This window comes from Dendropsophus ebraccatus, chromosome 5 (assembly GCF_027789765.1).
Source record: "Dendropsophus ebraccatus isolate aDenEbr1 chromosome 5, aDenEbr1.pat, whole genome shotgun sequence".
NCBI lineage: Eukaryota > Metazoa > Chordata > Amphibia > Anura > Hylidae > Dendropsophus > Dendropsophus ebraccatus.
The window spans coordinates 25148656-25160457 of record NC_091458.1 but is presented as its reverse complement, the minus strand read 5'-3'; the positions used below and the strand labels follow the sequence as shown (position 1 = coordinate 25160457).

The window sequence follows — 11802 nt, the reverse complement described above, 5'->3', positions numbered from 1 at the left end:
GAGGCGGAGGAGCACAGGACTGTGAGTGCCCAGGGGTGAAGCCCCTTCTGTGTCAGCACCCAGTGCTCTATGGTTATGGAGAGATCCCAGAGGTGGCAGTCACCAGCTGCAGCTCATCCTCCCTCAGTGAGTGTGCCAGCTGCTGCAGGGGGGGAGATGTTACAGGGGTCCTGGGCAGCCAGGAAGAGGCAGGATTTTTAGGAAGCAGGGGACCCCATCCCAGCTGCCAGGGCAGTGGGCAGGATCAGACATGGCTGCAGGGGGCGCTGCTGATCTCCCTCCAGTCATCACACACAGCCCAGGTCATGTCAGGTGCACTCACACAGCGCACAGTGCACAGGCTGCTGCTACTGCTGCTGAGGATGGTCCAGGCGTCTGCGTGATCACATGACGCCGCCGCCCGCTCACGTGACGGCCAAGATGGCTGCGCCCATGACGGCACGGGGCTGAAGGTGAAGATCGGTGCAGAGCCAGGATCGCCGTGTAGGTGAGGTGCTGTTCGGCAGTGGCGTAGTCATAAGTGGTATATAGGGGGATATGTGAGCATGCAGGAGAACGGCAGAGGATAGAGTAAATACATTGTAAGGACGATACGTCTGTATGGAAGGTTAAACGCTCTGTATGCTCCTACTATGAGTGCAGTAATATCAATGCTGACAAAAAGATAAACATAGACGGGCTAAACATTGTTTTGGGATTAGAGGATCTTTCAGGTCTTATGTGTCGTGTAGTTTATAGAGGACGTGTCCTGTGTGGTGTAGTATAGAGGAGGTGTCCTGTGTGGTGTAGTATAGAGGATGTGTCCTGTGTGGTGTAGTATAGAGGAGGTGTCCTGTGTGGTGTAGTATAGAGGAGGTTTCCTGTGTGGTGTAGTATAGAGGAGGTTTCCTGTGTGGTGTAGTATAGAGGAGGTTTCCTGTGTGGTGTAGTATAGAGGAGGTGTCCTGTGTGGTGTAGTATAGAGGAGGTGTCCTGTGTGGTGTAGTATAGAGGAGGTGTCCTGTGTGGTGTAGTATAGAGGACGTGTCCTGTGTGGTGTAGTATAGAGGATGTGTCCTGAGTGGTGTGGTGTAGTATAGAGGAGGTGTCCTGTGTGGTGTAGTATAGAGGAGGTGTCCTGTGTGGTGTAGTATAGAGGAGGTGTCCTGTGTGGTGCAGTATAGAGGAGGTGTCCTGTGTGGTGTAGTATAGAGGAGGTGTCCTGTGTGGTGTAGTATAGAGGAGGTGTCCTGTGTGGTGTAGTATAGAGGAGGTGTCCTGTGTGGTGTAGTATAGAGGAGGTGTCCTGTGTGGTGTAGTATAGAGGACGTGTCCTGTGTGGTGTAGTATAGAGGACGTGTCCTGTGTGGTGTAGTATAGAGGACGTGTCCTGTGTGGTGTAGTATAGAGGACGTGTCCTGTGTGGTGTAGTATAGAGGACGTGTCCTGTGTGGTGTAGTATAGAGGACGTGTCCTGTGTGGTGTAGTATAGAGGACGTGTCCTGTGTGGTGTAGTATAGAGGACGTGTCCTGTGTGGTGTAGTATAGAGGAGGTGTCCTGTGTGGTGTAGTATAGAGGAGGTGTCCTGTGTGGTGTAGTATAGAGGATGTGTCCTGAGTGGTGTAGTATAGAGGAGGCGTCCTGTGTGGTGTAGTATAGAGGAGGCGTCCTGTGTGGTGTAGTATAGAGGAGGCGTCCTGTGTGGTGTAGTATAGAGGAGGCGTCCTGTGTGGTGTAGTATAGAGGAGGCGTCCTGTGTGGTGTAGTATAGAGGAGGTGTCCTGTGTGGTGTAGTATAGAGGAGGTGTCCTGTGTGGTGTCGTATAGAGGAGGTGTCCTGTGTGGTGTCGTATAGAGGACGTGTCCTGTGTGGTGTCGTATAGAGGACGTGTCCTGTGTGGTGTCGTATAGAGGACGTGTCCTGTGTGGTGTCGTATAGAGGACGTGTCCTGTGTGGTGTCGTATAGAGGACGTGTCCTGTGTGGTGTCGTATAGAGCTAAAAAAAATGTCTGCATCCCCATTGTATGGGCTGAACACTATAAAAAAATAAACCATTAACTCACATGCAGCCAGCCAGCGCAGCCAGTTTAACGTACTCTGCATGCGCCAGAGATTCCCGAAGCTCTCTCAGGCAGACAAGCGTCTCATCAGAGAAGCTCGGCTGTCGGGAGAGCTTCCGGAGAATGACAGTGACTTCGGGCTCTTCCTGCGCCTTTGTCATTCTCCTGAAGCTCACCCGGCAGCCGAGAGTCTCTGAGCTTTTCCGATGAGACGCTCAGCTGTTTGGGAGAGCTTCGGGGGTCTCCGGTGCAGGCAGCGTACGTCACACTGCCTGTGCCGGGAATGGGACAGGAAACGCGTGGAGGTTGGGTACAGGCCCCAGGTGAGTTAACTTTGTGTTTTTTTTTTTTTAATTTAGCTGCAGTTAACCCCGCAGTAGGGCTTCGGTCAGGCAGGGGTTAACATTTTCCGGCGTATAAGGGGACAATCTTCTTAAAAGTCAGGGGTCGTCTTATACGCCCAGTCACCTTATATGCTGGAAAATATGGTGTATCTTTTTAAGGGTGTGTTCTCACGTACCGTATCCGCAGCGGATTTCACGCTGCAAGTTCGCTGCATATACCTTCCCTGTCATTTTCAATGAGATTGTCATCCCGCTGTGAGTATGTGAGTGACAGCCCCCTTAACCCCCCGCGGGCCGGAGCATACTGGCCCTGCTCCACGCTCCGGCTTGCTTCGGGGGTTCCCGGCTGGACGTATAGGAAGAGATCATATAATAATAAATTCCCTATGAAAGCTCAGGACCCTTAAAATTGCTTCTTTTTAGTGTTGTATTATGGAGATCTCTAAGGAATGGAAATGTTTGTGCCTGTTCCTAATATTCCTATTGCCTACACCGATGGTCTCCAGGTCGTGGTGATAAGCTGTAGCTCCCAGCCTGTGTTCTTCCAGTTTCCCATCAGCCAGCGAGCCACCGGCTAGAAACCACTGATCTACACTATGTTATTTCATCACCTATGATGTATGTTACAGGGCTACAACACATGACAGTCGCCATTGTGCCATAATGGAACCAGTAAAGAGTCCCAAGAGTGAGTTCCAAAAGCTGTTACGGGAGAGATTCAGCGAGCTTCCTGCGATTGATCAGTGAGTATCGGCATAAAACACAGCTGTGTTACCATTGTATCTAAAACCAGATGTCCTCCTTATGTTAGATACACCACTCTGAGTTCTGTACCGTGTAGTGGTTTTATTAACGAGGGGTGGAAAAAAATTACAAGTAACCCTGTCTAATATCTTCTACTCTGGGGTTAAACAGTCAGGATCGGCGCTAGCCATTAGATCAGGTGATAGACTGTATGTTACCCATGATGCACTCTGTTACCTGGCCTTAGGGTAGATCTAACTTTTAATTATTCCATTAAAAAGAGAAAATAACATAGTTACCAAATTGGCCCTAAGAGCCTAAGAAGACCTGAGTCGCAACACCCAGTGCTACCAGTAGGGGAAGGAGGTAGACCGGGACCTAAGGGAGGTCTGGTATGATAACAAATTTACATAAAGGGGTACTCCGGTGGATTTTCTTTTGGTGTCAAAAAGTTATATAGATTTGTAATTTATTTCTATTTAAAAATCTCCAGTCTTCCAGCACTTATCAGCTGCTGTATGTTCTGCAGGAAGTGGTGAATTCTTTCCAGTCTGACACAGTGCTCTCTGCTGCCACCTCTGTCCATGTCAGGAACTGTCCAGAGCAGGAGAGGTTTACTATGGGGTTTTGTTACTGCTCTGGACAGTTCCTGACATGGACAGAGGAGGCAGCAGAGAGCACTGTGTCAGACTGGAAAGAATTTACCACTTCCTTCAGGACATACAGCAGCTGATAGGTACTGGAAGACTGGAGATTTTTAAATAGAAGTAAATTAGGAATCTATATAAGTTTCTGACACCAGTTGATTTGAAAGAAAAAAAACATTTCACTGGAGTAGCCATTTAAAGGGAACCAGACATAGCTATAATGCTGTTAGCAACTTCTAATAGAGCTGCTCAAGCGTTTTCTTACCATATTTGTTCTGTCGTCCTTCTATTTAGCAGAAAACATTTTATTCCAGCGCCCACTGCAGAGGTAGAGGCCGTAACTAGTCACAGCTCTCTGCAGGGATGACTGACAGGTGCAGAGGCCTGTTACCAGCCTCTCTGTCAATCATCCCTTCAGAGCGAGACATTTTTCTCCGAGCTCCCATATTGATTAAGACACGGCCAAACAGTAGGAAAGCTGTGTACAGGCGGCATTTAGCGCAGCTGGGAGCTATATGAGCACGATCCTGCTGATTGGTTCCCTTTAAGCCTAGGCAAAGTTGTTGCCCTATAAAGGGTGGCCCCGCTGAAAAACCTATCCCTGCCTAGTATACTTTGAACTCAAGTAGGTGACCACCACTGGGTGTTATGTACACTCTGGTGGGATACTGGATGTGGGCCATATATCCACTAACTAATGGTATAGGTATTGTGGTGTATATTACATCCACATAGAAGCAAACAGGTGAGCACATTGACCACACTCCAGTCTATGACAGGGATATGAGCAGGTCCTCTATTCAGTGGTGCTCTGCTTAAAGAGACTCTGTCAGTAGTTTCATGCTGTCTTATCTCAGGGTAGCATAAACTAGTGACAGAAAAGCTGAACAGAATCCTCCTGAATGACATGGACAATAAGTAGTCCTCTCCATTATGTGCATGTGCTCAGTTGTCCTGGATATTCATGAGAAGCAAAAAACTCCGCCCACCAGCTGCTGATTGGCAGTTATCTATCCATGCTGTGTATAGGCAGTCACCTGTCAATCAGCAGCTGGAGGGCGGGGGGAGGGGTGCAGCAATAATCCTATTCTCCTGCATATTAGGAGAACGGCTGAACAGAATGATGTAGATAAAACACTTATCTGTTCAGCATTTCTGTCACTAGTTTATGCTGCTGTCATTTAAGGTGGAATAAACCTAGTGACAGATTCAAGTCCACAGCAATAGAATAACAGCGGCGGCACTCACCCGAAGTGCAAAGGGTTTATTCCAGGTCGGTGCAGACATCTATAAAATGCATTCCAATAAACAGAGCTCCATCATGTGCTTCATCCGACTGGCAGTCTATTGTGTCACTGTGGCGCAGCTATAGCTCAGCAGCGCTCACAAACATGCTGATAGTATATATAGTAACAACACAGTGTATGAAAACATACAATAGCCCACCACGCCCATATATAAAATCATTTATCTCAATTCTGTCATTTAAAGGAGAAGTCTGGCCTCTTTTAAAATGGCAGGGGCACGGGGGAAAATAACAAAGGGCCTTTTCAGCACCAAATCGCCACTCCGGGACCCCAGGTGACCCAGCTGATGGACTGGCCGCTCAGCCAGCCAGTGACTTGGATGGGACGCTGTTCCAGTCACTGATTAGCTGAGTGGCTAGTCCATCAGCCAGGACGTCATCAAAATTTGGGGGAAATTTCCTTCTGACGGGGGTCCCGGAGCCAGTCACGCGGCGGATGGCAGGCAGAGGAGAGGTAAGTAAGGACTGGTTGTTATTTTTGCCCCTGCCGGCTGTAAGATTCCAGAGTAACAAACTTTAATTCAGAATTATACTTGCACATTTATCAATACCCCGCGTCAAACTCCTAGCTAGCCAAGTCCCTCTACTTTCTTTTGAACTTTGAAAACTGTGGGGGGAAGATGACGTGCCAATAGAGTAGTGCGTCTATAGGAGAATAGAGGTTGTCTACTAGCCTTCTCTGCCAATTCTGCATCTTTCTGGATTGGATGTCAGGGTAAAGGTGGATACAAAACGTTCATGTTGATTCTGCTTTTACCTCCTCTCAAGAGGTCCCTTTGTGTATGGGCTTTGGCTCCCTGATAGCTAGGGCTGGACGATTAGTCACATTAATTCAATTCATTCGACCAGAATTTGAGAATCAATTTAATTTTCATTGAAAGTTGCAAATGCGGTTACCGGCTACCTCCAGCTTGAACAGGGAGTCTGACCGGCCCGTAGTGGCAAGCTGCTTCTCCTGCAGGTCAGAGCTCCTGGGCTGCCGGCCTGCACCCAGGAGATTGCTGCCTGCCCGCTCCCAGGAGTACTATTACTATTACTACTCCCACTCCTGATACTACTACTATTGCCCTTATTACTACTACTACTCCCAATCCTGATACTACTACTATTGCCCCTATTACTACTACTACTCCCAATCCTGATACTACTACTATTCCCCCTGTTGCTACTATTACTCCCAGGAGAAGCCCATACACAAAGGGACCCCGAGAGTGGGTAAAAAGCAGAGTGAACATGAACGTTTCATATTCACCTTCACCCATACGTCTATGGATAGTGTCATCAGACGACACTGGCATCTAATCAAGAAAGATGCAGAATTGGGGGAGGTGGCTAGTAGACAACCTTTATTCTCTATAGACGCACTTCTACATTGGTGGATCATCTGCCTCACAGTTTTCAAAGTTCAGGAGAAGGTAGAGGGACTTGGCTAACTAGGAGTTTTCTGTGTGGTAATCCTTATGTATCATGGCTGTATAAGTGAATGGGGTTGTGTTGGGAGCTGCAGTAGGTCGCCACTGCTGGATCTCAATCTTCAGGTTTCCTCCCGTGGCCCAATGGTTGAGTAATATAGAGATTATCCAGTCTAGATGTGCCATTGGTATTGATATTTCTCCTTTTCCTGTCCGGTCTTTCAGGAAATATTTCCAGTATGGGAGTGGGCTGATTGGGTTAAGTGCATCGGCTTCTGGACTGCTGTGTAACAAGATCTTCAGAGAAACCATGAAGATCCGACGGGGTTTCCTGATATCCTCCCTTGTCGTAAGCAGCCTCCCACTGTTCCAGACCACCTTCCTCTATCACCTCGCTATACCCAACGCCATCATGGCTGGTAATTCGCATTCAACATTTATACATGTATAATGGGGACTACAGTCCTATATGTAAAATTCTTAGCTGGGAGAAAGTCCTATCGGTCAATAGCGGAACTGTCTGTAAGAACGACCACAACATAGATTATAGGTCAGTGGTTCTGATTACACCAACACATCACATACTCCTCTCTATGCCATAGTACTGGTGAAGGTGCAGGCTGAACAGGCTGGCACTATGCTGGTGATATATACAGTACACGATTATAAATGCGGGAGGAGATGGGTTACTGATGCACTAGGTTTGCAAGCTGCTACTGAAACTTTAGCACTGAACAGGCTGCACTTTGCTGAGGGATGATTTATACAGTACATTACTATAAAAGCAGTGGCACAGCTACCATAGAGGCAGACCACACAACTGCTATGGGGCCTGTACGGCTGAGGGGCCCACCTCCATCGTAGCTACAGCTCACAGCACCCACTGGCAGCCTCTCTTGTAGCCAGAGGCAGCATTGCACCTCCAGCCACAAGAGCCCCATGCACATACTCACATGACCCAGCGCAGTCCTTCTGCTTTCCATTCTCCCAGCACAGTAGTGACCTCGCTGGGGGCCCCATGAATCATAGCTACACTCCTGTATATAAGACAGGTAGGGGAGAACAGATTACTGATGTACTGCAGAAAAGCAATAGTAGCAATAGTAAAGGCTTACAGGCTGCAGGTATACAGCCAAGGCTCTCTCTCTCTCTGTCTCCCCCTTTCCCACACAAGGCACAGGGTATGCCCCATTTTCTGTAATTTGTCTTGCTCAGACTGTTACTAGAGACAGATTAGCCCAGGTAGCGGCCAGCAGATTGCAGAGGGAGACCCCTAGTGGCCAGGACTTCAGAGCTGTTTCCTAGGGTAAGGAATCGCACAGATGGGATGTTTGAAATAACGCTGTTTTGTGGGTGCCTTAGCCCCTATTGATGCAGTCTGTATAGTAATTATTTTGTATTTCCTCCTGCAGGTAAGATGAATTGTTCCCTATGTAACACGCTGCGTGGCACCTGTATCGGAGTGGTGGTGGGGGGTCTGGGTTCGGCGTCCTTAGCCGCCTTTGTCAGCACAGTGTACTTTCTAAAGTAAGTATATTCATATCCACTGAAATATAAAACTTGTATTGTCTTCATGTTCTCTAATATATCCTGAGCACTAAAGGGGTATGATGGTAAAAAAAATTCTTTCAACTCAACTGTTATATATAGATTTATAGTTCTGTTTAAGAATTTCCAGTCTTATCAGCTGCTGTATGTCCTGCAGGAAGTGGTGTATTCTTTCCAGTCTGACACAGTGCTCTCTGCTGCCCCCTCTGTCCATGATAGGAACAAAACATAGAAGACTATTGGCAGGAAAAGCACCCCTGGTCCATCTAGTCCATCCTTATATCATCTCTCTTCTTATTATCTTAGGATAGATATGTTTATCCGAGGCAGTTATTGTAGATTTACCTATTTTTCGGGAAAATATTTCGTTTTTATTGATACCTTTTTTTTTTTTTTTTTTTTTTTTACTATGACTTCTTGATGTCATTCTTTGTGAGGAGGATCGATTTGAGGTTTTATAGCTTGGGTCATTACAAATGTGGCAAACACCAAAAATAAATAAATAAATATATTTATTTTTAAAAACATTTAGATTTTTTTAAGGGGGACTTTGACATGCAATCATTAGATTGTATACACTGGTCAGTGCTATGCCATAGAATAGCATTGATTGTTATCGGGGATCTTCTCATAGAGTCTGCCTGAGGCTGATCAGACTGCACGGAGGAAGGTAAGAGACCTCCAACAGTCCGGGAAAGTGATCGGGACTGCTGCAACCACACTGTGGGGGGTCCCGATCAAGTTGAGGATCAAGATAAGAAACGTACCTTCATCCTTAGCGCCCCCTGTGCTATTGGAACATAACGGCAGGTCAAATTCTTCTATAAATAGCCTAGGGCACCATGATTATACAGATTTCTAGTTTCTTTATATGTTCTTTTAATCCAGAGATATGTGGGTATTCTCATCACACCTTGTTACCCCCTATCCTACGGATAACAAGCTGCCTTCCAGTGATCCGGCTGCCGGAACCTCCAACAGTCCTGAGAATGGGAGACACTCACCCCCGCATTGAATAGAGTGCTCACTGCGCCTGTACTCCATTGATTCTCTATGGGGACACTAAACGATTTTTATAGCTTTTTTTTTTTTTTTTTACTAAACCTTTAACCTTTGTTTTAAATTACCCTATATTATCCCTTTTAATTTTTCTGTCTATAGGCCTGAATTAGGGCTCATGTTTTCACCATGATATGTAAGATAGATTGTAGTTTCTATTGGTGGCATTCTCGTTTAGATGGGACTTGTATTTAGATAGAACTTTGTATTTTTCTATTTTCTGGCATGTGACCAAAAATCATCAGTTCTGTTGTAAGTATTTTTTATGTTAGCGGTTTAATATTTGGGATCATTAACATTATATTTGAATACTTCGGACATGCACGCCAATATCAAATATGTTATATGTTAATAGGAGATTTACACTTTTTTAAATTATTATTATTATTTTCACTTACACCTAGAGGATTTTCATAAGCAATCATTACTTCATCAGGATTTCCTAACCTATAGGGTTGCATTGAACACTGACACCTTTCAGGAAGGTCAGGAAATTATAGAACGTGATTTTCGTCAGGATTTCCTGAACAGATGACCCCATAGAAATCTATGGGAGTTCGGGAAACCCTGAAGACACTACTGATGCTTTGCTGAACATAAAAACTGATTACTGTCAGGAAATCCTGATGGTTTCCTAAAGCCTTGAAAGGCCGCAATGTTGCAGACCTCACAGACTACGAATCCATTACTTGCCTTTCCCGTCTGTAAGGTCTGCAAAATTGGACGTGAATGCAGCCTAGAAACTGACACGGACATGTGAAGGGGGCCTTAATATGTGAGGCCTAGTAAGGGAATATGTGAAACTGCCAAGTAAGTTATGGGGACAGGACTGCTACAACGTGGTGATTGTTTACAGGTGGAGCAGGATGTATTTCCGTAGCATGGTGTTTGCTTTATACAGATGGAGTATTTACTGTGCACTGAAGTGTTGGTTTTCTACAGGAGTAGGGTCTTTTTTTGCAACACTGTGGTTGTTTACTACAGGTGGAGCAGCATGTATTGCTACAGTGATGTTGGGTTATTCAGGTGGAGCAGTATGTATTGTTGCAATGTGGTAACTACAGGTGGAGCAGCATGTATTGCTACAGTGATGTTGGGTTATTCAGGTGGAGCAGTATGTATTGTTGCAATGTGGTTACTACAGGTGGAGCAGCATGTATTGCTACAGTGATGTTCTGTTATTTAGGTGGGGCAGTATGTATTTCTGCAGTGGTGTTGCTACAGTTGGAGCAGTATGTATTGTTGCAATGTGGTTACTACAGGTGGAGCAGTAGTCATTTCTGCAATATGGTGTTGGGTTAGTAGAAGCGGAGCAGTATTTATTTCTACACTATGTTGCTGGTCTGGCACTGCTCTGTGACATCATGAGCTGTACATGGCAGTATTGTGCACTGCACAGTAGTATGCATTTGTTGGTGAGGCCCCAGCATCAACATGGATTGCCTGGTGAAGCCAGAGAACACAAATTTCAGGACTCCTGCTCTAAGCCATGTCAGCCAGCCAGGTAATCTATCAGCAGGTTAGCCCCCTATTGCGTATGGGGCGCTGAGGATGGAGGTATATCTCTTACCTTCCTCCTCTGTGCAGTTTATAGTTTGATTCAGTGTTTAGCAAGGCTGTTCAGTTCACTGGGGCCATGGTGCAACCCCCAGAGCATCAACCTGGCCCGGCCGTTTTACTAATACTCAAACGAAGGGAGGGGGCCAGCAGTGGATCGGTGCTCTAGGGGCTGTAGCCCCACCCCCAGTGTTTCAAACGGGCTTACTAGACTTTGATTTAAATAAAAAACTGCACAGGAACAGCGTCGAGGATGAAGGTAAGAGACTCGCCCTTATCCTTAGTTTCCTGTGTGCATTAGGGGGCTATCAGCCGGTTAGATTGGTCCACCCTGCTGCTACTTTCCCTTTCAATGATGGGTACACTTAACAAATAGAATTTAATGATAAATTATTTTTTCTTTCTTTGTCACAGATACGATAAGAGGCCATTGCCCAGAGACTTGTTCCGATTCTGCATCAGCCTATACAAACCAGCCCTGATGAGGATGAGGTTTTTCCTCCTTAGTCAGGCCATTTTCAGCATGGCGGTCAGTGCTCAGTATTACGTCGTATATGAGAAGATGCTGATGATGCCTCAGGAGGAACAGGGGACAAATAAATAAAAACATCTACAGTATAAAAATAAAAGTTGTTTTTTTTTCTCCATGTAATTTCCACAGCCTGCTCGTCAAACACACCAAGTTGAATTTATTTACCCAGTTCTTTTTATAGACAATGACGTTTTTTTATCTTTGCAATCCTAAGTATCCACGGCAGCAAACAGGAAAGAATATGCAGGCTGAGCATGCCCACTAGCCTCTCTGCTGTAATCTGTTAATTCTGTAATTCCTTGTTAAAGTGACCCTGTCCCCCCCTTTTTGCATTCTGACTTCTCTACACAGGTGTAAAGGGTAAATTTAGCAGTTTTCATGCCTTATGTTATATCATACGTCATGGTGCTTGTTCAAGTAAAACGTGATCTTTTATCATCTGCGGATTGTGCTACGTGGGCGGGGCTTTATGGCAAGAGTGCTACTTAGCCCCGCCCAGTGTCACCATTGGCCCCGCCCCTCCATTATGTAAAAGGCCCGCCCCCTTGCCGACCATTGGAACAGGCCGGCCTAAAGGTCTAGGCCCCACCCAATCTAGGTCAGCCTATACCA

General features: G+C 46.1%; 1 protein-coding gene across 1 annotated transcript; it reads left to right on the top strand.

Annotated features, from left to right (window-relative positions):
• The first annotated feature begins 405 nt into the window (after window positions 1-405).
• On the top strand, window positions 406-11262 carry LOC138793439 (transmembrane protein 126A-like). Its single transcript, XM_069972008.1, has 5 exons — window positions 406-487; window positions 3015-3128; window positions 6720-6913; window positions 7907-8021; window positions 11073-11262. The coding sequence occupies exons 2-5, from the start codon at window positions 3049-3051 to the stop codon at window positions 11260-11262; spliced, it is 579 nt and encodes a 192-aa protein (XP_069828109.1). The 5' UTR covers window positions 406-487; window positions 3015-3048.
• The last annotated feature ends 540 nt before the right edge of the window (window positions 11263-11802 follow it).

Excerpts from the sequence above, each read along its gene's own strand:
- LOC138793439 (XM_069972008.1), top strand. The coding sequence starts at position 3,049 with ATGGAACCAGTAAAGAGTCCCAAGAGTGAGTTCCAAAAGCTGTTACGG. Across the intron at positions 3,129-6,719 it reads GAGCTTCCTGCGATTGATCA|GAAATATTTCCAGTATGGGA; the intron begins GTGAGTATCGGC and ends CCGGTCTTTCAG. Across the intron at positions 6,914-7,906 it reads ACCCAACGCCATCATGGCTG|GTAAGATGAATTGTTCCCTA; the intron begins GTAATTCGCATT and ends TTCCTCCTGCAG.